The sequence below is a fragment of the Leguminivora glycinivorella genome, chromosome 17, assembly GCF_023078275.1.
Source record: "Leguminivora glycinivorella isolate SPB_JAAS2020 chromosome 17, LegGlyc_1.1, whole genome shotgun sequence".
Lineage (NCBI taxonomy): Eukaryota > Metazoa > Arthropoda > Insecta > Lepidoptera > Tortricidae > Leguminivora > Leguminivora glycinivorella.
In genome coordinates this window covers 20,516,576-20,543,143 of record NC_062987.1, presented here as the reverse complement: position 1 = coordinate 20,543,143, position 26,568 = coordinate 20,516,576, and the positions used below count along the sequence as shown (strand labels likewise).

General features: G+C 39.7%; 2 protein-coding genes across 2 annotated transcripts in view; both read right to left on the bottom strand.

The window, feature by feature from the left end:
* LOC125235167 (alpha-(1,6)-fucosyltransferase) overlaps positions 1–26,568 on the bottom strand; it is a 61,668-nt gene that overhangs the window by 27,002 nt on the left and 8,098 nt on the right. Inside the window, exons 2-3 of the mRNA XM_048141622.1 lie at positions 18,694–18,853; positions 17,525–17,647 (exon numbers count right to left, since the gene is read on the bottom strand). Of these exons, the coding sequence (XP_047997579.1) occupies positions 17,525–17,647; positions 18,694–18,827 (257 nt within the window). The 5' untranslated portion in view covers positions 18,828–18,853. The remainder of the gene's footprint in view (positions 1–17,524; positions 17,648–18,693; positions 18,854–26,568) is intronic.
* LOC125235166 lies at positions 1,646–7,206 on the bottom strand. Its single transcript, XM_048141621.1, has 2 exons — positions 6,213–7,206; positions 1,646–2,686 (listed from the first exon to the last, which is right to left on the bottom strand). The coding sequence occupies exons 1-2, from the start codon at positions 7,030–7,032 to the stop codon at positions 2,673–2,675; spliced, it is 834 nt and encodes a 277-aa protein (XP_047997578.1). The 5' UTR covers positions 7,033–7,206; the 3' UTR covers positions 1,646–2,672.

Below are 26,568 nucleotides of genomic sequence, written 5' to 3'. Positions count from 1 at the left end.
TAAGTGCCATGGGTCGCCGAATCATTTAAAAGCGAGTTTAATTGTTAAGTATTCTAAGTATATTACCGATAAGAAGTGTATATCGAGGAAAAGAAGCGTATAAACTTGAAGTGTATTCATGCTTTGCCGGTTTTTTCCCCTAAATTAATTATTTTAAAATAAAACGTACATTTCCGCAAACTTTTTTCAAACAAAATAAATTTTTATCGTTTTCAGTAGCAACAGTTCTTATATTTTGTTTTGGCATTTTTGTAAATATAATACAATCTCAATAGTCCGTCACTGTTGCTGACACGGAGGTGCTGGATGGAAAATTAGGATTACTGGAAATTAGAGCCTTTCTCCATATTTTTCAGAGAAGTCAAACTGATGATAATTTATGCTTAGATAGTAAACTTGAACCTTTTACTCACAGCAGACTACGAGCTTTACGGCAGAGTTAGGGTGCCTTTCCACCAGAGATGCGCTACGTGGACGTGTTTGATTTCCGCCAATTAGATTAGCTGATTGGTGGATATCAGACGCATCCATAGTTAGTTTTAGTTAGTTAGTTTTGTTGGGCATTTTCCGCAAGTCGACAACTATTGTGCCTATTTTGCGTGAATTTGACGAGGTAGCACTACTCTAGCCACCCCAGCTCCTCTACAAATCCTAGCAGTGTTTTCAGGTTGCTAAATACCTCTTTTAGTGTGTTCGGCGTACCTAGGTACTTGTTCCTATATACTTCTACCTGTTTACACTCTAGAAGAAAGTGTTTGGTGGTTTCTTCTGCTTCCATGCACGCTCTGCACATGGGGCTATCGGTTATACCTATGTTATTGAGGTGTTTGTTCAGTGTGTTGTGTCCTGTCATTAATCCTACTATTTTACGCATCCATAGTAACCTAGCGTCTCCGGTGGAAATGCACCCTTATAGTGAGATAACTACGACACGCTGCGGAGCATGAACGATTAGTTCGGGTAAGCCGACAGGCTTAATTCACAGCCTACCTGTTTAACATACAAGCATATGCAGGTCCGGTTTATGCCCGCCACCTGAGCAACACCTGTCCTACCTATACACTGTGTAACAAAGATACGGGGAATTCTAACAGCGTATTTCTGGCCCCGTAGCTGAAAAGCCGCAGAAATGTAGTCTGGCTCAGTCGCGCCAATACGCAAGAGCGATAGAGATAGGTAGCTACGAAAGAGATATTATCGTGAGCGTTTCGTGAGCGTTTGTGCATTCGGCTACGCACACTGATCATATTTCAAGACTGATGTGTGATGATAGACGATATAGGTACAATATAGTTTTCTGTATTCTAATAATTTGAGCGTTATTACTATTAAAAAATATACAACTCGTAATTATTTCATAGGTACAACAGACTTTTATGACGGCGATGATGTTATTATGGGATAAAATCGAACTATCCTTATTGATAAATTTAAGTCAAAAGTGTCAACATATTGCAAAAGAAGTTACAAAAGTAGGTATAAAAAAAGAGTATTTTTTTCAGGGGCTCGTTTTACGGATGAAAATTTTTTTTGCAGAAATGTATTTCTTTTTTGTTTCAGAAATGAGTATTCGGCTTCCTCACGTTACACTGTGTATGATATAAACTATATAAAGGTACAATATTGTTGTATTCAGGCTTAATTTAGAATTAAAACACTTGGATTAGCAACGTAACGGTTATGTATTTTACGGCAAACTGACAGTAGACATGTTTTTATGAGCTACCTACATTACCAAAATACTACAATCCCTCCACCAATATTTAACCAAACAATGTAACATTTCATTTACCTACATTTGAAAATAAAGTTACCAACATTAATGTTTCCAATAAACTAAAAAGTTAACAAATATACAAGAACAGTATCCTTTACCCCTCCCCAAAAATTATGACGCTAGTTTAACTTCTCAATCCTATGCAATTTTAAACCCTATTGAACGTTAATGTGGTTCAGTTTCGGTTAACAGGATTTAAGTAACAACGTAGAACTACATAAACAGAAAGAAAAAAATAAAATAAACAAGTTTCAAATAGGTACTTGAACAAAAAAAAACATTACAGTTATATACAGCTTATTTCACACAGCAGTTCTATTCCTACAATTTGGGGGTTTATTAAATTTTATAATTCACGTCCCTGTTCCTGGTACTCCTTATCGGCCGTTGCCGCCTGTTGTCAGGGCCGTGACCTTCGGCCGGAGCATCTGGCTCCACGCCGTTGTCGTCCGCCTCCACGACCTCCAACGGACAATCTGACGTATCCTCTTCCACCGACTGCCTCTGTGGAGAGCTGACCGATGAACCGACACTCTCGAAAGACATGTCCGGAGATGACTCACGAGGATTTAGAACGTCGGTGCCGCCCTCTGCGAGCTCTTGGGGCGGAGGTACGTCGGTCGGTGCCAACTCGACGTCGTCGTCGTGCTCGATGTGTACAGTCGGGACGTCGCTATCTGACTCGTTGGAGTCGCCTTTGTAATGCAGCAATTGATCGACGTGTTTCTTTACTTTTACATTCAGGTCCGTTATTTTTATAATAAACATTCTGGATCCAATTTTATTCTCAATAGTACCTCTTTTCCATGTATACTTTGTACCATTCTTAAAAAACGATTTTACTAAAACGTTATCCCCCTTTTTGAAATTACATTTCCTCTGCCCGCCGTATTGTTTACATTGTGAGATCTGTTTGGAAATAACATTTTGATTAGCCGAGGAAGCCAATGACAACGGACGGTGCGGAGAGGGCGCGTTGGCGTCGCCGTCGGCGTCGGCGTGATTACCGGCGTCGGCGTCGGCGTCAGCGCCGGGAGCGCTCGGCGCGCGCAGCAAGTCGTGTCGAGAGCGTAACGATCGGCCCAGCAATAGTTGAGCGGGAGAGAATCCAGTGGTACAATGAACCGAATTTCTATAATCAAATAACAATTTACTTAATTTAATATTGAAACTTGACTGAGAGGGATTTTGTGCAAGAATTGCCTTTATGCCTTTTTTAAAAAAATTAATACTGTTCTCTGCCTGGCCGTTCGAATTTGGGTGATAAGGTGCAATAGTTATATGTTTTATTTCATTCAACATACAAAATTCTGCAAACAACGTCGAACAAAAATTTGTGGCATTATCTGTAACGAGGGTGCGAACGAGTCCAAATCTACTAAACATGTCAGCTAATTTCATAATTACACTAGCGGTGTCGGTCTGTGTCATTATGTAACACTCGACCCACTTGGAATGCGCGTCCACGGCGATAAGGAACTGCCGCGTCTGCACGGCGCACATGTCCAGGTGCACGCGCTCCCAGCGCGCCGGGTATGGCCACGGAGCGAGCGGAGAACGCGCGGGAGCGTTTCTTAGTGGAATGCACACGCTACATGACCCAATCTTTTGTTCAATGTGCTGGTCTATTTTAGGCCACCACATTCGTTTCCTAGCTTCCGATTTAGTTTTTACTACCCCCAAATGAGAATCATGCAACTCATTTAAAAGTTGCTCCCGGAAAATTGAAGGTATGACTACTTTATGGCCACGCAAAATGCAGCCTTCTTCCAAGGTCAATTCTGTACGACAGTTAAAAAATACTTTTAAATCAGTGTCGTTCAATTTTCGTGGCCAACCATTTTCTATATATGACTTGACGCGCAATAATACCTTATCTTTTTTTGTTTCTAAACAAACATCTTTTGCCGTAATAGGTTTTAATGAATGAGATATAAAGTTTATGTATGTGGCCCGGTCAACTATATCTCCTTCGGGACAACCTTGCGTTTCGTCAACTGTGGCCCTAGACAAGTAATCTGCAACGTTGTGTTCGCTTTTTACGTACTCGATTTGATAGTTATAAGCCGACAGAAATATTGCATAACGCTGCAACCGATTAGCTGCTAATTCCGGAACACCTTTTTTGGATCCGAAAATTGATACTAGGGGTTTGTGGTCCGTTCTTAAAACAAAAGGTACCGATCTGCCGTATAAATAATAATGGAATTTTTTTATTCCAAAAATTAGCGATGCCGCTTCTTTTTGTATCTGAGCGTAATTTTTTCGCTGGGCGTGAGCGAGCGGGAGGCATAAGCGACGACGCGTTCGGAGCCGTCCGGTTGTTTTTGAGCCAATATAGCCCCTAAAGCCGCCGGTCCGGCATCCGTGGTTAAAATCGTGACGTAATCGGGGTTGTAGTGCGCTAACACTCGCTCACTTGCTAACTCATCCTTTATTTTCACAAATGACTCCTCTTGCTCCACGCCCCAATGCCATTTACAATCCTTTTTAAGCAACGCATACAACGGGTTTAAAATACCCGAAGCGTTAGGTACGAATGCCCGGTAGTAATTAAGCAAACCTAAAAAAGATTGCAGTTCAGATACATTTTTCGGACTTTTAGCATTAAGAATCGCCTGCACTTTATTTTTTGATTTATGTAACCCATGTTTATCGATTACAAACCCCAAGTATTCCACAGAACTCTTAAATAACTCGCATTTGTCCTGTTTTAAACATAAACCGGCATCACTAAGTCGACTCAGAACTTGTTCGAGCCTCTCGACGTGTATTTTCCGATTCGGTCCAGTTATAAGTACATCGTCTAGAAATATGCAAATTCCGTCTATGCCTGACAATAATTTTTCGATAATTTGCTGGAAAATACACGGTGCAGAGGACAAGCCGAACACAAGACGTGTATAACAATAAAGCCCTTTGTGCGTATTTATACATGTCAATTTCTTTGATGCGTCATCCAGTTCACACTGGTTATATGCCCTAGATAAATCTAATTTCGAGAATTCTTTCCCCCCGTGTAACCTAGAAAATAGGTCTTCGATACGCGGTAGTGGATAGCTATCGATAAACAATGATTTATTCAAGGTCACGGAATAGTCACCGCAAATTCGAATATTGCCGTCGGGCCGCAAAACAGGCACAATAGGTGTAGCCATATCGGAATGGCTAACCTTTTCCAAAATACCTAAATCAACTAATCTATTCAACTCCTCCTCGACTTTAGGTTTTAAAGCCAAAGGCACGGTTCGAGGCTTAAAAAATTTAAATTGCGCATCGTCTTTCAGTTTAAGATTTATTTTATATTTATTGAACCTGCCCAACTCATTAGAAAACACTTTCGAATATCTATTCTTTAACGACCGAATGACGTCATCCTCGCAATTCAATTTATTACAATTTTTATTACTGCATAGATGTAATTCGAATTTGCTAATGAAATCCCTTCCTAACAAAATTGGCTGATCTGCTGTATCCTCTATAATAAACATGTCAATTTCCTCCGTTCTATTCTCAAAAGTAACCGGTAATAAAACTCGGCCTAAAGGAAATATTTTGGTACCATTGTAACAGTTTAATCGTACATTAGATCTTTTTAAGGCATATTTTCCTTTAAATAACGGGTTGTAAACACTAAAGCTAAGTTCACATTTGTCTGTCGTGTCGTGTTGTGATGCTCTCTGTCGTGATGGCTACTGTTCACATTAATATGACGTGTTATGACGCATTCTGACGCAATTTTTTATCAGTTCGTTCTTAGCACTCGGATAGCTCACACGTTCACAATGTTTTTTCAAGAATCATCCGATTCAGATTCCGATTTTGAAGATGAATTGCAATTGTTGGCGCTGGCTACGCTTCTTACAAAAGAAAAAAAGAGAAGGAGGTATTGGATTCATCCAGTAAATAGAAAAAGAGAGAGTAAAGGCGAGTTTCATAGTCTCGTTAAAGAGCTTGAGAGTGATCCTGAAAAATTTCATCAGTATTTTAGAACGTCGATAAATGGTTTCGTATTGCCGTACGTATTCAACGAGCAGTTCGCCATCCATACTTGCAGCTCTGACGCGTAACAACACAAGACTGGCGCGTTCACACTAGCCAAAGGAGCTGTGTCGTGTCGCTGCCCCGCCCCCCGTACCTCACCCGGTCTGACGCGGACCGGGATCGCTTGTGACGCGACACAACACAAGCCGTCACAACACAGTGCATCAGATAAATGTGAATGCAACGATATTAAATGGTTGAAACCGATACCGTTCTGATGCGCCACGACACAACACAACAGACAAATATAAACGCGGCTTAACAGGTAGCACTGAAACAGCGCTTCCGCTATCTACCTCGCATAGCACACTCTCGTTAGCCATCGACACTACCTGCTGCATAGGTTCACCGTTATCACAGCTGATACTATATAAGTAAACATCTACAATACCTTCATGTATGTCATCGGTTTCCTCAGCAATGAAGTTCAACTTTTTAACACTCGTTTTACACATCCTACTTAGGTGTCCTTTAGTGTTGCACTTTTTACACGTATAATTAATGTAACGGCACTTGTCCTTGGTGTGGTTTTTATATCCGCATACGGCACAGGCTAGTCTATTATTGTTTGTTAGGGGCGGCGCGGCGCCCCCCGCGCCCGCGCGCACCGCGAACACCTCGCCGCTGCCGACTCCCGCCGCCTGCCTGGACGAGCTGGTTTCCTGCAGGCCCTGCCGGGCGCTGCGAGTAGCCTGCGCCAGATGTAACGCATTACTAAAAGTCAGCTTATCGACGCTCTCCGCAAACAGCTTCTCTCGTTCTTTAGCGTTCTCGAGCCCGAGAACGAAACGATCCCGTAACGCGGTATCGAGCTCCGTCGTAAACCCGCAGAACTGTGCCAAACTACGCACTCGCGCTGCCCACTCCCCCAAATCCTCGCCGGCTCGTTGCTCCGCTTTATAAAATTTGTATCGTTCTGCAAACGAACACCTGGGTGACTCGAAATGAGTATCCAGCTTTTCAAGGAGGGTAGAATATTCAATGGTATTCAACGTTTTTGGATATACCAAATCTTTTGCAACGCGGTAAGTTTCTTCCACAAACGTCGTAAGGAGTATAGAACGCCGCTTTGTGCCCGCTTTGTCGGTGGTGTCCGTTAAATCATTAGCAAAACACATCGCTTCAAACCGCTCCTTAAAAATCCTCCATTCTTGCGCGTTGTGGTCGAAGGTGAGATTGCCGCCATAAATCACGTTAGCGCTCGCCGCCATCGTATTTAACAATGAATACACTAGTTTATCACTTAATTTAACGCGTTAGGTACTTCTCGTCGCCAAATGTTGTATTCAGGCTTAATTTAGAATTAAAACACTTGGATTAGCAACGTAACGGTTATGTATTTTACGGCAAACTGACAGTAGACATGTTTTTATGAGCTACCTACATTACCAAAATACTACAATTATATAGGTAGGTCAGTATTTACGTGTGTATCTAGGTCGATAATGTCATGTTCCAAGGTTAGCATCAATTATTCTGGGCTTGATAACGATATCGCTTGGAGGCTTTCGTTACTAATTGTAATGGGTATTTTTTATTGTGTAAAACTGCATTTATATGCCCAATAGGGAAGGGAACTTGACTGTAGTGATAATAAAATATTTTATACCGTGCACGAAAAAAAGCAACACATTATAAGAAAAACATGGGCAGAAATTATTTTTAAATACAATTTCTATTTAATAAGTCAGGTAGAAATATATAAAGTACCTAACTGAGTTGACCGTGACGTCACTCAATTCGATTTCATATAAATTCCATATTAGCAAGTCGTTCAAATTCGTTTTGACAGTTCTTAAATAAAAGCTGATTTGACTAGGAGGCAAGTAGTCTATATGCCCATAGTCCGAAACTGAAATGCTTTTCATATGAGTCAAATTCTGTACTTAATTTTCATTCGAACTACGTTTAAATTATTATTTTAACTGTTAAAATTTAACCAGGTTTAACCCTGGGCGTCATCCATATATTACGTCACAGTGTAAGGGGGGGGTCATACTAAATGTGATAATCCCTGTTAAAGGGATACAAAAAAGCGTGACATAGAGGGGGGGGGGTCCAAAAACCTGAAATTTGGTGTGACGTAATAGGTGGATGATCCCCTGTGTGGCGACTGGTTAAAAATGGGAATACATGCGTGAGTTTTTTTTTAAGTAAACGTGTATGTGCAAAAATTAACCGTGGTGTAGCAGTAGCAGCTATACAATACTTAAAACATAAAATGTGAGTGTGTTTAGTAAAACGTTCCACTTTGTCGGTTACCATTAAGAGGGCTTTCGTGTTAAAAATAGTGAAATCGCAACCGAGCGCTCGATCATACCGTTTGTGGTATCAAATTAAAGGGCTTTGCGAGTAGTTTATGAATATATATCACATTATAGGACTTTTTCTACTTGGTCTAACAAAATATGAGAAAATGTCCAAAACTGGTAATAATTGTACCGGTGAAGGCTCGTTTTCAAAAAATTGGTAAAAATCAATAATAGCAATTTATAATCACTAAGGCATAACAGCATTTTAAGTAAACGTTGCAGATTAATTTAGTACAAAACTTACTTCGATGTGATGTAGATTTTCAAAGAAATTGTCACTTAATTTTAGGTAATTTCTGAAAAAATTGAATTCGCCTTAGGCTAGTTTACTCTTTTTCAAAAACTTAAAATAAAAATCTAGTCTGAAATGATTGTGGTACAGGATATACGAATTATAAATTTACCCGTTTTAATATTCAAAATTGTCCAAATTTTACAAATAAGGTCGACTGATTCAGCTCTATACGTGCGTTTTTCTAAACGTGCATTAGAGAAAAAATCATAATTAATTTAGTGAGTTAGTTTTCAAAAATCCAGTCTTATAAAAATCAAGATAATAAGATGTTCTAACTGGAAATTGAATTAAATAAATCTATTGGATAACGGAAAGTGTAGTATTTCACCGACTAAAACTATCAATTTTACATTATTTTGACGTTTTTTTTTGAAAGCAGCCTTAAGGCGAGATTTACTTGTATCCTTATCAGAATAAACTGACAAGGCGGCTTTATAGCAATCGATATTGGATATTCCACGAATCCGCACGAAGCGCTTTGCTTCTTCTTTTCTTATGCGCACTGCCAAGGAGTGGAATTCCTTGCCGGCGGCTATATTTCCGAGCTCATATAACCCGGCAACCTTCAAATCAAGAGTGAACAGGCATCTTCTGGGCGAGCTCACTCCATCGTAGGCCACGTCTTTGCCTTTGGCTAGTCTGTGGTCAAGAGTAAGCCCATTTATAATAATAAAAAAAAAAAATCGACAAAGTGGGACGTTTTCCCGTGCACACTCACAAATGACTGAGTGTTAGTAGCATAACTATAAATCATTTTCCAACCCTATTATGTACCTAGGTCATGAATTCTTGGCCCGACTGCTAACATTTTTCAAAACTTATTTACGAAATATTTGATATTTACAAGACGCTTTAAGATTACGGAAAACATCGTTAAAGAAACCTGTAAGTAAATTTGTGTCGCTTAACTTCAAACCTGGGTAAATCCATTCTGCTTTAAGGTTGAATATATAAAAAATATAATATGATCTGAAAGATTATCAACCTTATAGCAAAATGGATTTACGAGGGTCATGCCAAAAGAAGTTAGATACTCCATGGCCATTTGATTGATACTGGCCAGTTATACACCAATGTAAAGGTAGGTTATCTGCTTATAAATTTAAAAATGGAACACTTGGAAATTCTTAGGATTCCTTTTTTAATTATTTTTTTTCTAAATAATTTTGGCGGGAATTTTCCGCAACAATGGAGCTTACTCGACGTGATTTTCGTGTTATGATATATTATGACTTTAAAAAAGGTTTAACACCTCAAGAGTGTTTTGAACTTTTAGTCTCGACTTTTGGAGAGTCTGCGTGTTCACGTGCAACTGTTTTCAATTGGTTTGCTGAATTTAAAAGAGGACGGGAGAGCTTTGAAGATGAGGCGAAGACCGGACGGCCGCCAACCGCAGTCACTGAAGAAAATGTAAAGACTGTGGAAAAAAATATTCGTGCGAACCGACGAATTACATATGTGAAATAAACTAATTAATTTGTATAATAATCATTTTATTATAATATCCCAAACTAAAGAGAAGTTGACAAGACGTCAAATGTGCTAACAGAACTAAAATCAACATTAATAAGGAGTCAGTATACCACAATCCTCCCCACTAAAACAACGAAACAATAACACTCTAATAATGTCTAAATAAATTACTTAAATAATAAATTAATAAATTACCTGTATACAGGATTTTTATTCCTAGTACAACGTGGCATGGGGCGGTTCAACACAGGAGATGAATTCACATTTGTACTACTCCCACCTCTTACACTATCCCCCTGAGGAGGTACTGGCGCAGACCCTACAACCGGCTGAGCTGGGACCTCTGCTACGATGTCACCCGAAAATGAAACATCAGGCGAAGCCGGTAAAGGCAACGGCTGCGTATTTACAAACGGAGGTTCTGGCCCTGACAACGGACATGATAACAATTTCAATCCTTTTGGTCTCATTTGATCGACATGCCTGTGAGCTACTTCACCGGTATTGGTTGTCACTGCATAATCAGTGTTCCCTAATCGTGCAGACACTACGCCAGGCATCCACTTGTCCTTTGAGTTATATCGCCTGATCCACACAGAGTCACCGACGTCAACTGATCTCTGGGAGCCACCGGCCTGTTCCGCCATCTTCATCTGTGAGCCCCACACTTTAACCTGCCTATCGGGTTTAAGAACGTCAAGACCCGTCCGCAACTTTCGGCCTATGAGACACTGAGCTGGGCTTTCACCCGTAGTACAATGAGGGGTGTTCCTATAATGTAATAGGAAAGTCTGTATTGACATCTTAGTGTCTATGTTTTGCCTAATAGCTTTTTTTACCACCCTTTTAACCGTCTTAACTGCATTCTCAGCTGCGCCATTTGAAGATGGATGATAAGGAGCTGAAAACACGTGTTGGATATGGTTTCCCTTCAAATATTCACTAAACTCCTTACTAGTGAAAGGAGGGCCGTTGTCTGACACAAGTTGCTTAGGAAAACCAAAACGAGAAAACACCTCGGCCAGTTTTTCTATTGTGTGAGCAGCTGAGGTACTCGATACTTGAATACTTCCAACCACTTAGAAGTGGAATCAACCATGATCAAATAAAGCTTTCCATTAACCGGACCCATAAAATCTACATGAATCCGCGTCCATGAACTGCTAGGATAAGGCCAAGGGCAAGGTACATGGCCTCTAGGTGAGTCCTGCTCCATCGCACAAACCTCGCAAGTTTTGCATTTAGCCTCGATCTCTTCATCCATGCCAGGCCACCACACATAACTCCGAGCCATAGATTTAGTTTTGACGATACCCATATGAGGCTCATGTAACATCTCCAATACCGCTTGCTTGCATGAGTTAGGAACGATCACCCTATGGCCCCACATAACACATCCACGCTCAGAATATAACTCTTTCTTCCTATTAAGGAACTTGCAACTCTTTCTTCCTAAGAAAGAGTTGCAAGTTCCTTACATCATTCGAATCAGGCCAACCGTCATCGATATAAGATAAAATTCGACTCAACACCGGATCCCTAGCGGTTTCACGTTTGATGACTTCACTATCGATAGCCAAAGCATCTTGGACATAATGTAAATATGTATGTTCTGGAATAGATGGTTCCATTCCTACATCGCCTTCGATCGGTAGCCTTGACAAGCCGTCAGCCAAGTTTTCCTTAGTATTGATATACTCTATGTCATAAGAGAATGCCGACAATATCAATGCCCATCTTTGCATTCGGCTTGCAGCCATCGCAGGAACACCAGTCTTAGGCCCAAACAGACTCACCAATGGCTTGTGATCGGTCCTTAAAGTAAAATGTCGCCCGTATAAGTACTGGTTAAATTTCTTTAAACAGTAAATAATAGCTAAGGCCTCCTTATCGATTTGCGAATAATTTTTTTCAGCTTCACTTAGCGATCGTGATGCATAAGCTATGGGGCGCTCGCCCTGCACACTAGGTTGTGTCAGCACACCAGCGACGCCACGTGAACTAGCATCACATGTCAAAATTAAAGCCTTATCCTGATCATAGTGCGCTAAAACCTTCGATCCAGATAAACGCCGCTTAATGGTCATAAAGGCCTTTTCACATTCATGTGACCAATTCCAAGCAGCTCCTTTTTTTAATAAATCATGCATGGGACTCAATATCGAACTCATATTTTTAACAAATTTCCCATAAAAGTTGACCATCCCTAAAAAGGATCGTAACTCTGTGACATTTTTAGGAGTAGGCACCTTTAACATTGCCTCAATCTTAGCCGGATCAGTCGCAATACCGTCTTTAGATACAACATACCCAAGATAATTTACTTGGCTCACTAGAAATACGCACTTGCTTTTCTTAACCTTCAAACCACTCTCATGCAATCGCTTAAGTACCGCATCTAAAGCCTTAAGGTGTTCTTCCTTAGAACCGCCGCCTATAATAACATCATCTTGAAAAATTCCGACGGACGGATGCACTCCTTTTAATAAGTTAGTCATAGTTCTTTGAAATATCCCGGCACTAGATGCCAATCCAAATACTAAACGGTTGTACCTAAACAAACCCCTGTGCGTGTTAATAACAGTTAAGTCTCTAGATGTTTCGTCGAGTACTAACTGATTGTAAGCCTGAGACAAGTCGATCTTACTGAAATACTGCGAGCCATTTAAGGTCACAAGTAAATCCTCAACGCGCGGCAATGAATATCTGTCAACCAGCAAGACCGGATTTAAAGTTATCTTATAGTCCGCGCAGAGCCTCAAACCTCCGTCAGATTTACTTACGGGTACCAAAGGCGTAGCCCAGTCCGAGCTATCAACCGGCTCTATGATTCCATCGCGCAGCATTGAGTCTAACTCATTATCCACTCGCCGCAGCAGCGCGTACGGAAGAGGACGAGCGCGACAGTAAATAGGAACCGCTCCGTCACGCAATCGCAACTGTATCTCTCCACCATTGAACTGTCCCAAGCCACCATCAAAAATCTCCTTATACCTGTCAAGTAATACATCAACATTTAATGACACATCCTTAGCGATATTATTAACACAACTCGCATGTTTACACATAGTAGGTATTTTTAATTCAGTAAGCCAATGCCTACCGAGCAGAGATGTAGTCCCTTTATCCATTACAAATAATTCCAAATTCTTAGAAATTCCTCCATATTTAACATTCGGTTTCAATACCCCGACAGGTTGAATTTTTGTCTTATTATAACAATTAAACCCTTGACTATACGGTTTTAACGGCACGTCAGCAAACATAGCGTCATACGTTTCCTTTGATATACACGCTATGGGGGCACCTGTGTCAACCTCCATACTAATAACCTTATCATTAACAATCAAAGGTAAACTAACCGGTGGATACTTGCTCAGCGACAAATAATTAATAAAATCATCATCACAGCTTGAGTAGTCCGTGTCGTCCGCATCGTTACTCCCGACAAAATTGACACCTCTTGTCTTCCTGTGACTATTCGTCGATAACGGGTCTCTCCTGCAAGAAATATCAGCCAGCGGACACATCCTACGAAGATGCCCGACATTTTTGCACTTACTACAAGTGTGTTGTCGATATTTACATTTTACCGCAGTGTGGTTGCGCCAACCACACACAGTGCATGGTAGACCGTTAGGCGAATCTGCTTGAAATTGCATATTTCCTTCAGCACGTGTCGAACAAGCTGCCTCTTGTCGCCCTGCCTCTCCATTACGCTTTCCTCGTATATTTAGCTTGTTTAGCTCAGGTGTAATATTACCAGCCTGAGTGTGAACAATTCCCGTTCGCTCTACTGATGCCGCATCTCGCTCCGCGGATTCCATTGACTTGGCAAGCCTTACCGCTGTCTCATATGTCAAGGTTTCCTCCGCAAACAGCCTTTGGCGAATAACATCGCTGCTAACGCCGCAAACAAATTGATCTCTGAGATTCTCTTCTAAAGACTTTCCGAAATCACAGTATTTCGACAGGCGCTTAAGTTCCGCAACATAACAAGCGACTGTTTCAGTTGTCATTTGCCGCCGCTGTCTAAATTTGTACCTTTCAGCCATAATGGATGGTTTCGGTTGCAAATGTTGAGATAAAATATTTACCGCACGATCATAAGATAAATCCTTCGGCTGTATGGGGCTGGCCAAAGAAGCTAAAAGGCCATAAGCATCTTCTCCCATCACGGAAATAAGCGTAGGCAGCTTCTTGTCATTTTTTACGCTGTTCGCCGCAAAATACATTTCCAATCTTTCCGTATAGAAATTCCAGTTCCCATCTTGTAGATTGAACTCTTTTATACTCCCGATGGACATTTTTGCGAAGTAAATATTCCTCGTCGCCAATGAAATAAACTAATTAATTTGTATAATAATCATTTTATTATAATATCCCAAACTAAAGAGAAGTTGACAAGACGTCAAATGTGCTAACAGAACTAAAATCAACATTAATAAGGAGTCAGTATACCACAATATGTAGAGCTCGAGCGTGAACTGGGCATTGGATCAGCAGCATTGCAAACTATAATTCATAGTAAACTGTCTCTTCATAAGCGTTGTTCAAGATGGGTGCCGCACAAGTTCACCGATTTACAGAAAGGTCAGAAAGACCGTCGCGTGGATTGGTGCAAATTTATGATAGATAATTTCGACGCAGGCGAGAACAAAAACGTATATGATATACTTACTGGTGACGAAACATGGCTATATAACTACGATCCCGAAACAAAGCGACAGTCCACAGTATGGTGTTTTGAAGATGAGCCGACGCCAACAAAATGTCGCCGAACCCGAAGCACACAAAAAGAAATAGTTGCCTCATTTTTCTGCAAGACGGGACATATTGCTACAATAGTGCTAGAAGATCAAAAGACAGTTAATTCAGAATGGTATGTGACAGTTTGTGCCTCAAGAGTACTGTCAGCTGGTGTGACAAGCGGCCGAAGTCAGGAACCCGGCACCTGCTCTGGCACCACGACAACGCTGCCCCGCACACTTCCGCTAGAACACTTGACTATTTCAGCTCAAAAAACCGGCCAAGAGCGTGTCGGGCCACGCTCAGTGTAGGGTTCCGTAGTTTTTCGTATTTTTCTCAAAAACTACTGAACCTATCAAGTTCAAAACAATTTTCCTAGAAAGTATTTATAAAGTTCTACTTTTGTGATTTTTTTCATATTTTTTAAACATATGGTTCAAAAGTTAGAGGGGGGGGGGGGGACGCACTTTTTTTCCTTTAGGAGCGATTATTTCAGAAAATATTAATATTATCAAAAAACGGTCTTAGTAAACCCTTATTCATTTTTAAATACCTATCCAACAATATATCACACGTTGGGGTTGGAATGAAAAAAAATATCAGCCCCCACTTTACATGTAGGGGGGGTACCCTAATAAAACATTTTTTTCCATTTTTTTATTTTTGCACTTTGTTGGCGTGATTGATATACGTATTGGTACCAAATTTCAGCTTTCTAGTGCTTACGGTTACTGAGATTATCCGCGGACGGACGGACGGACGGACGGACGGACGGACGGACGGACGGACGGACGGACGGACGGACGGACAGACAGACATGGCGAAACTATAAGGGTTCCTAGTTGACTACGGAACCCTAAAAACGTGACTATTCTGCCCCACCCCCCATATTCCCCTGACCTAGCCCCCTGTGATTTTTATCTTTTTCCTAAAATTAAAGAAATATTAAAAGGAAGGCGATTTGAGAACAAAGAAGATGCGTTGGCTGCGTATAATTACGAAATTTCTGAGGTGTCTAAAGAAGAGTGGTCATCGGTATTTTCTAAGTGGTTTAGACGGATGAAAACGTGTATACGTGTTCACGGTGAATACTTCGAAAAAATAGATAGCTGTAATAAAGAATAAAGTATGTAAATTTTGAGTATCTAATTTCTTTTGGCATGACCCTCGTACCCAGTTTTGAAGTTAAGCGACACATTTGTGCATTAAATACCTACATCGTAAAACTGCATTCAAACACTATCGAGTACACATATAAACTGTGCCGTTTTCAACGAAAAGGGTACCTATTGTCAATTGTCGACAAGGCGCTATTTCCATAGTTTTTTTTTAATGGGATAGGAGGCAAACGAGCAGACAGGTCGCCTGATGGTAAGCGATCACCGCCGCCCATGGACACCCGAAACACCAGAGGTGTTGGAGGTGCGTTGCCGGCCTTTAAGATGGGTGTACGCTCTTTTCTTGAAGATTTGAAGGTCGTATCGGTCCGGAAATACCGCAGGCGACAATTCATTCCACAGTTTAGCTGTGCGGGGCAGGAAGTTTCTGGAGAAACGCACAGTTGAGGACTGCCAGCCATCTAAATGATGGCGATGGAAATGTTGTCGCGTAGGGCGATGGCGGTAATAAACAATTTAAAAACCACCTTATCGACAACCGATAATGTGGTACCTTTTAGTTGGCAACTTCGCTTATTAAAGGCGTCTGCTTGTCATGAATAATTTGCATAATTACACAACATGGTAGCTAAAGACGTTTAACAAATAACACTTAGGTGTTAAATAATAACTACATGTTATGTGCAACTGTCATTCGTCACACACAATACCTACTTATTTTATGATATGATCTATTGCTGATCTTATTTCCGGGCCTTAAGGTTTATTGTCTCAGCGATGTCCACACAAGTGGATACTTCATGATTACCAGATACATCATATAAGTAATCAGAAATTATTAATGTTTTTGTAAGACTAGTATTAGGTGAAGTGTTTTGCAAATTAGTATGATTCAATATGTATAGTAGCCGTCAGATATATCTCAGCGGGCGGGCGCGCAAAAATAACTGAACACGCCCAATCGCCTTGACAATAGAGGCGTGTTCAGATATTTGTGACCACCTTGACGTAACAAGTGTTCCGTCGAATTTTGCACATAAACAAATTAAATTTGTATCTCCAGCTATCCCTTTCTACCATATCCCTTTAGGTGCATAGGCATCCTCCCAGTGCCTATAGAACCATAGTTCTTTAGTCCGAACGTCAACAGGCACCCCCTCGGTGCCTATAGTAGCATAGCTCTTTAGTTCGAACGTCAACAGGCACCCTCTCGGTGCCTATAGTACCATAGCTATTTAGTCCGAACGCCAAGAGGCACCCTCTTTGTGCCTATAGTACCATAGCTCTTTAGTTCGAACGTCAAGAGGCACCCTCTTAGTGCCTATATATGTAGTACCATAGCTCTTTAGTTCGAACGTATTCGACTTCTGAGATTCATATTTTTCAAGGAGTGAAAAACTAAGTTTTGCCCTACAACATTTCCCGAACTATGGAACGCGAGCAACGCGAGCAAATAGGGAGGGGATCTGAAACTACTAGGAAAATGAGCGCATCGCTTTTGTGTCAATGTAGATTTCAAAGACCCTTCACTGATGTAAAGCGACAAACGATAGTCGCAGCCAAATGGTACCGACAAAGCTTCATATACACCGTGTTTTTATTGAATTCCTTTAACTTTAAGGGAAGATTCTTAACATCAAATACAATTAATTTCTCTTATTATGTATGAAACTGATGATTTTTTTTTGTTTTTACAGGTTGGTTCCTAATAATGAACCTAACGACGTTTAAAAGTTTGTAAGGAACAGTTGCTTACCCTGGTGACTTCTTGATCTGCCCTATAAGGTTATTGTGCTGCTGCTTCAGTACGTCCAGTTGAGAGGACACCCTCCGTAACCTCTCCTGGAACTCTGTCACTTCATCTGTGTTACCTGTGCACCTGAAAACAAGAGCTTTGTGACATTCTGATACTTGTTATATAGTACGGGGGTCGACCAAGACAAGGCCTGAGAGGACGCTCATATTGGGCGTGCACCGAGGCGTGTGGCGTGCATGTCAAACAATTGAAGCTCATACAAGTGTCCTGAGTCGACGCTGCAAAGGGTGGACGCATGCTCGCCCGCCCCGCTGCACGCCACGCCGATAGTGTCCACTCAGGCCACACACTTAGGCGTACAACGTGTTTAACCCATTACACCCTTTTAACCCATTTAACCCAGTCATAAATGGAAAAAAGAAAGGATATCATTAGCCATTGTAGACAATTTGGGACATACAAATGTGTCGCTTAACCTCAAAACTGGGTAAATCCATTCTGCTGTAAGGTTGATTATCTTTCAGATCATATTATATTTTTTATATATTCAACCTTAAAGCAGAATGGATTTACACAGGTTTGAAGTTAAGCGACACAAATTTAAATTTTGAAAAACCCCTGACATAGTAGGCCGATTTCCATCAAACATGGCGAAGAACACTCTCGACTAATTCAGCTTTCACACAAAAACAACTAAATCAAATCGGTTCATCCGCTCGGGAGCTACGATACCACAGACAGACACAAGACAGACACGTTTAACTTATATCACCCCGTCATTTTTGCGTCGGGGGTTAAAATTAATCGGTTCATCCGCTCGGGAGCTACTATACCACAGACAGACACATACATACAGACACGTTTAACTTATATCACCCCGTCTATTTTGCGTCGGGGCTTGGCTTATTTCAATATAATGGCTGTGACATCCAGACAAATGGACTTTACATACATACATACAATCACGCCTGTATCCCATAAAGGGGTAGGCAGAGCACATGAAACTACTAAAGCTTCAGGGCCACTCTTGGCAAATAAGGGGTTAAAATAAAACTAAACTGTGGCATTGCAGACATTGATGGACTTAACATAAAGCATAATGGGTCCCTTTTTTGACATCTAAGCTATGTAAGTACGTAGGTAAATTAAATACTAAAGACATATTTTACCTGAGCGGGGCTATAAATAAATATGTGACAACTATCCATATGACCAGTAGTACCACTGCCACTCGCTTCCATCGTGACAGATACATCATCAGGTAATCGTTCAGGGTCATGTGGCCATTGGCGTGGTGTTTCATCGCCGCGCAGTGTCGTTACAGCATCTCTGAAACAAATGGAGCTGATAGGGAAAGGTCATAAATTACAAAGCATTTATTCAGCAAATGAGCATTTTCAGAATTTGGGACACCCTAATAGGCTACTAGACTCTTATCGAATTTGGCACAAGAAATTATTGTTTCCTGTAGTTGACATAAGAAACCAATTTTGGGTCAATTAGCATAAGTTGTTTCAAAGTTTCAAAGTTTTTATTGTATGCTCGCTGTCAGTTTTGTGACGACTATTAAGCATAAAATCTGTCTAAAAATTTACTTTTATCACATACTGAATGTAGATTATCGCTCAAAGTGTATGTACTTAACACAAAAACAGTATTTTTATAGAAATTTCATGCTTAATTATCGTCACAAAACTGACATTGAGTTCATTTTTATTAACAACATACGCTAATTGGGGTGTCCCAAATTCTGAAAATGCCCAAATAGGCCACAGGGGCACTTTTACACGTCAATATACAATAGGGGCCAAGTCAATTTAGGGGAGGAGGCTGGAATTCCAAATGCCATATAGTATGAATTTTCTGAGATGAACTTTTCGGTTTTGCCCTAATCTGTTAAACAAAGGCCTTTGTTTCTATTATTCGCGGTGGTTAGCTCCCGTTTCCACAGCACGTGCTAAAGTCTCAGTGTAGTTAAAAAGCAACTATCATGATAGCAATAAGGTTCAAATTTATTAAACAGTTTGCAGTGTGCAGGTAACTTTTTTTGAAGATGACAAAACGTGTTATCTCCGAAAGGGCTTTTTGTGGATTTGAACCTTATTGCTATCATGATAGTTGCTTTTTAACTACACTGAGACTATAGCACGTGCCGTTTAAACGGGAGCTAACCGCAGCGAATAATAGAAACAAAGGCCATTGTTTAACAGATTAGGGCAAAAGCGAAAAGTGCATCTCAGAAAATTCATACTATACCAAGTGCCTCTGCTTAGCACCAACAGACGTGAAACTGTCTATGACTATAAACAACTTGGTTAATTTTACTGTAAGTTTATTATGTGTATCTGAATATATGACAAAAACTGTTCTTAAGTTTCAGTGCCACTTAAGGGGTTAAAAGAAAACGAAAGTGATATATTGCAGAGATATTGCTAGCCCATCACCCACGTCACAACAGAACCCATAACCTATAGTCGACTTCTACGGCACCCACGGGTGGGAAGGGCACCTTCTTTTATTAAGACAATGAATATTGATTATTCATGTGCATAATTTCACTTTTACTTACAATATTTGGACAGCTTTTGTTTTTAAAACCATACAACTACCCATCTGTACACATATTATTGTTTAAAATAAAAGTAAAGTAGGGATGTACCGACTAGTCGGCGACTATCCGGCCACATTTGTAGTCGGCGATTAGTCGGCGACTAGCCGGCAAAAAAGGGCGATTAATCGGCAAATTATGAGTGATAGGAAAACAGTACAAACATAAATTAACAGCTGATATTGTTGTATTATGAACCTATTCATTGTGCCTTTGTGAAAAGTGAAAAAAACAACTGTGATCATCACAGAAATAAATGTCCTACCAAGGAGTCCTAGGACTATTGGTTTCATAGGCAGGATTCCTACCAAGGCAAACCATTTGTTAAAAATGGAAATTGTATAACAATATTCTCATTAAGAGTTTTGAATGATTCACGGTTATTTTCATTAGATTTATATTGACCGGGATATAGACCGTGATTACCTTTTTGATTTTTGTCGAGCTCCCGATATTTCGACGCAGTTGAAGGAGGGTAGATCGCGCGCTGTCTATACAACTTTAACATCCACCCGCCTTCGTCAGTTTTCCGTGATCATGATGCATGCAACTGCGTCGAAATATCGGGAGCTCGACAAAAATCAAAAAGGTAATCACGGTCTATATCCCGGTCAATATAAGTCTAATATTCTCATTGACCTTTGAACCTGTAAAAAAATAATGAAACGCGAACGAAGGCCCAATGTCATTCAAAAATTGTGGTGAAGTCGAGAACTATGTTCTGGCCGACTGGCCGACTAGTCAGCCGACTAATCGGCCACCCAAGCGCCGGTTAGTCGGTAGTCGGCCTAGTCGAGTCGGCCAAATCAATAGTTGGTACTAGAGATGCACCGAATATTCGGTTACTATTCGGTATCCGGCCTATCCGTGACGTGACGTAACGTGATAGTGACGTACTATCCGGCCGGATACCGGATGTGCTATTTTTAATTGAATGATTTTGGGGTAAATAAATGTAAAAAAAACCGGCCAAGTGCGAGTCGGACTCGCGCACCGAGGGTTCCGTACAAACCTGCAAGGTTTACAAAGTTCGTTTTTTTTTTTCGTAACTGAAAATTTAAGGTTTTCGGAATTTTTCCTTTATGTGTGCTATAAAACGTTGCTTCATGCCAAATTTCAAGATTCTAGGTCGACTGGAAGTACCCTTTAGGTTTTGATTCCCTTGCGAGTACTTGCGAGTTTCAAAATATGCAGCTTAAATTGCTGTTTTTTTTTATTGCGTTGACATAGAAGTTTGATTTTGTTACAGCTTAAAGGTATTATAGACCTGAGTATTTGGTATGAATTTCAATTTAATACCTCTACGCGTTTATGAGGAAATGGGTAGTAAGGTTAAAATTATTAAAAAAATATATATTATGTGATGTAACTAAAAATTTATGGTTTTCGTAATTTATCCTTTATCTATGCTATAAGACGTTGCTTCGTACCAAATTTCAAGATTCTGAGTTCACGGGAAGCACCCTGTAGGTTTTGATTCCCTTGCAAGTGTCGAAAATTTGCGGCATAAACGGCTGTATCTTTTGATTGCGTTGGCTTAGAAGTTTGATTTTTTCACAGCTTCAAGGGACAGTAGACCTGAGTAATTGATATAAATTTCAGCTTCATACCTCCACGCGTTCCTGAGAAAAATGGTCTTGACAGACGGACGGACGGACAGACGGACAACAAAGTGATCCTATAATAAGGGTTCCGTTTTTTCCTTTTGAGGTACGGAACCCTAAAAACAGTTACGGTTGTAATACTTATAATCAGTGCTCTTTATTATTAAATAAATAAACATTTAAACATACATTTGCCTTGAACGAAATAATTATAATAAAACTAGTTTTTTGCACTTAAAACGGACTCCGCGCGAAGTTCACTATGCAACAAATCAAAACCTGCACGACGCGCCCGTTCCCTGCTTAAATTGTAGGTATTGTAGGTAATATTCGGTATCCGGTATCCGGCCAAACAACTATTCGTTGCATCTCTAGTTGGTACATCCCTAAGTTAAATGTCATCAACAATGGAAAACATTGTCATTATGCATCATCATGGGGACTATCACCAATTGACAGAGTATATGGTAATATAACTCATATTATTTTAGTAGAAAGGATGAGTTTGCAATGGAAATGGTTTTGATCTATAGTCATGCATCAGAGAACATGAATAAAGGTTACATTCATTTGAGTTAATGACAATACTTTCATTATTTTATTCAATGTTTTTTAGAGGACTAGTGACTAAGGCTACTGTCACCTAAAGGTCAAAATCTATGTCTCAGGTAGAGATGGGCCGAATATTCGGTAAATATTCGGTATTCGGCATATTCGGCAAGCTTTTTCAATGTTCGTATTCGGCCCAATAATTCGGTTGCATTGCCGAATATTTACCGAATAAATAAATTTTTATAGGACATTCTTACACAGATTGACTGAGGCCCACGGTAAGCTCAAGAAGGCTTGTGTTGTGGGTACTCAGACAACAATATAATATAATATACACCGTGTTTCACTTAACACTAAAAACCTGAAAACAGTTTGTTCAGAATCGAGAGTAGAATCGATTGAGCTATATCTTGATGGGGGTAATATTTTTAATTAAATTAGTATTATTAGTTATTTTTTACGTGCCCATTCTATTGTACTCGTAATACAACATTGTGTATATCGCATTGCTAGAGGTTGTTTACCTTTTTTCTGTATTTAGGGGTATTAATACTGGCCGGGTACTTGGACGATTACTTTTTCCGCTACTAGTTTGACGTTGTTTGTCAGTTTAATCTTAATAAGTCATAACAAATTGAACTCGTACCTAATTACAACCTTGTCATTTTGAATATTGAGTTTATTTGCTTACTGCGATTACCTGTCCAATTTGAAGTTTACTGTGACAAAGCTTTAAAGTGTTTTACAGTGACATCTTAGCTGTCTATTGGTAAACCTTATGTCGTTGCAGTAACGTACACAAATAAATAGTCTTATGGTTTATGATGGTAGTTAGCAATTATTTTATTGAGTGTAGAGCTAAAAGTCAAGTAGAGCTGTACAGAAAATTAAAAATTCAATTTAAAAAAAAGTAACGATCAGATTAAAAGATGAATACTCTAGATGAGTTTAAAAAAATAAAAATCAGTTGGGGTGTCTGAGGTTTTGAGTGATACCGGAAACACCGTGTATAAATACTTATATACGTAGAAAACATCCATGACTCAGGAACAAATATCTGTGCTCATCACACAAATAAATGCCCTTACCGGGATTCGAACCCGGGACCGCGGCGTAGCAGGCAGGGTCACTACCGACTGAATAAACAAAGTAAATAACAAATGAAGATCTTACGTATTCCAATGGATAATAAGCTCCTATTTAAGTAAGTTTTTAAGGAACTGATAAAAAGAGAGAAACCTATGCGTCAAAATATTGTAAAAAAAGTTTTAAAAAAACCGTAGTTCGGTTCGGAATGTTCGGCCAAATATTCGTATTCGGCAAAGTCCATATTCGGCCCATCTCTGGTCTAAGGTGAAGCTGACTGGTATTGTGGTTCAATAATTAAATGCGCAAATTTATTACAATTATTTTAAAAAAAAATTAATTTAAAAATTTATCAAAAAAATCAAAACGGTCCAACACAGATAAAAATAATAATAATCTGTGTTGAATAAATCATTGCTCTATCTTCAAAAACCAGGGAGGAAATAGTCGAGTGTTTGTATGGAAAATTGACCCCTCCTGTATCATCTTAAGAGTAAGCAAAGCTCAAATATACAAACTCTTATGCACTCAATCATAAGAAATACATACCCTACTAGGGCCCATGTTACCATTTAATGTTAAATTTCATACTTGGAAGCAAGTAAATATCTCTATCTCTATCAATAGTCCTTGAGTCTGTGTTACATATTTAATTTAACTGGAAACTCATTAAAATAATGTCAATTAGTTAGACCACTTAACACAAGCCACTTACAGATATGAGGATATCACTACATGGCTTCATTTAATAATTACAACCATACATAAATAACTACAATTGGTGCAATTAAATATTATAGCCTATTCATGGATTATTAAATTAAAACGGGACTTAATCGCGTAAAACTTACGTTTTATATTTAACCCGACGTTTCGGACATGACATTACGTCCGTGGTCACGGGTAGACTGGCTGGGAGTTGTATCAACATCTTCTATTGTCTCCGTATGTGGTTTGATCTTTTTTTCTTTCCTTTTTCCGGCTTTTTCCCACTGATTCTCATCGAAACCCCGTTTTGACGGTCGAGAGAGATTTATTTCTTGTACGGAAAAACTACCAAAGCAGTTTGCCTTGGCAAAGTTATTTAAAGAGAATAATATCACGGACATTCAGAAGATTAAATATTTGAACCCATATAAAATTCGTTTAGAGATCTCAAACGAGATAAGCATCGACAAACTGGAAAATAGCAAAATAATAAAGGAGAAGGGTTGGCGTGTTCAAAGACCGATGGAGAAGTCTCTTTCCTACGGAGTTATACGAGATGTGGACATGGAGCTGACAGATGAACAAGTGTGCCAAAGTATACAATATGACAAGCCAGCGGAACTTTTGTCGGCTTTCAGACTTAAAAAGCGAGATATCAATTGCAAGGAAGGCTGGTCATTGAGTGAAGTTGTGCGCTTATGCTTTAAAGGGACTTTTTTGCCACCATTCGTATTTGTGGAGGGGTTGAGACTCAAAGTGGACCCGTATGTATTTCCTGTTTCGCAATGTTCCCGTTGCTGGAAACTAGGTCATTCACAAAAAAGATGTCCTTCTAATAGAATAGTCTGTCCGAAATGCGGTGACAATCACGCTAACTGTGACACAACCAATTTAACATGTGTTAACTGCGGGGGAGCCCATATATCATTATCTCGGTCATGTCCAGCTTATTTAAAAGAGAAAAGGCTACGTGAACTAATGGCAGAGTATAATTGCACCTACAGAAAAGCTTTAGAAATATATGTAACGCCCGAGTCCCCTGACAAGAAAGAAAGTGCTGAATTTCCGATGACCTACCAATCTTTTCCTAATTTAAAGTTTTCAGAAACTACCCAGTCTGCTCAAGTGGCCCAGCCCAGTCAACCAACTCAAGAAATATCCTTCGCTAAGACAGTACAAACAAAAGCGATGATACACCATGAAAACGATAGACAAGAACCTCAAAAGCGTCGGACAAAAATTAAAATAAATAGATCTCGCGAAGAAAACAATGTGGACTCTTTCCTGGATAAGATACGCCTCACTAGCGAACCGGAGGAATACTTGAAAAAGGATGACGCACAGGACCAAAAAGAAGAAGGTGTTGACATTAGTGAGTTAGTGTCCCGCTTAAAGGAAATTTTATTTTTAAAAGGGGTATCTATACAGGTAAAATTGCATAAAATTTTAAAGTGTTGCATTCAGTGGGTTATGTTAGTGTGTGTAGAAAAACTGTCGAGCTGGCCGATATTAAAAAGTGTCTTGGACTTGTTTATAAATGATAATGGCAAATAACAGAAAAAAAATAACTAAGTTAAAAATAATCCAGTGGAACGCCCAAAGTCTCAGGCCTAAATTATTAGAGTTTGAAAACATGTTACTTCAAGAAAAAATCCACGTTGCTGCCTTATGCGAGACCTGGTTAGAACCCGATAGCTACCTAGCGGTTAAAAATTACAATATTTATCGTAAGGATAGGAATGATTCATACGGAGGCGTAGCTTTGTTTGTACATAGATCTATTAAATCACAGTTACATAATATTTACTTTAATAACCCGGGCATTGAACTTCTTTGTATTCAGATTTCTAACTGTGATCAATTAAAATTTGTTACTGTCGTGTACTGTCCGCAATCGGTACGAACTAACATAAATGATTGGGACAATATCTTTTCTATACAGACGAAAAATACTCTAATTCTCGGTGAATTTAATGGGCATCACAGCAACTGGTCGTACAAAACAGATACTAGGGGCTCACAAATTCATGATACGCTAACTGACAATATGTTTGTAACTCTTAATGATGGAAGTCCCACTCGATTTAAATATGTTAATAACCAGTTGCAACAATCATCACCGGATATATCGATAGTTTCTTCAGATATCGCTTTAGACTTCACTTGGAAAACATTAAATGAATCATTAGGTAGTGATCATATCATGATCCAACACAGAACACCCCACTAGAAGCCAAATGCAAGCGATATTGTTCGAGACGCAAATCACCAATCCTTGCGGGGTGAGGCGGGCGCGCACGGTGCTGCCATTGGTCGTTTCAAATAATGGCGCGCCTTTATGATTAGCAGTAGGGATGGGAATGGGACATGTCTATTATAGACAATGGTACCGGTACCAGTACTGTGGTGAATTTGTTTTGCAAAATTATAATATTATAATTAAATTATAATAAGGCCTAGTTACCCTTCGGGTTGGAAGGTCAGAT

What these genes read in the sequence shown, in the direction of transcription:
- LOC125235166 (XM_048141621.1), bottom strand. Translation starts at nt 7,032, where the DNA reads ATGGCGGCGAGCGCTAACGTGATTTATGGCGGCAATCTCACCTTCGAC.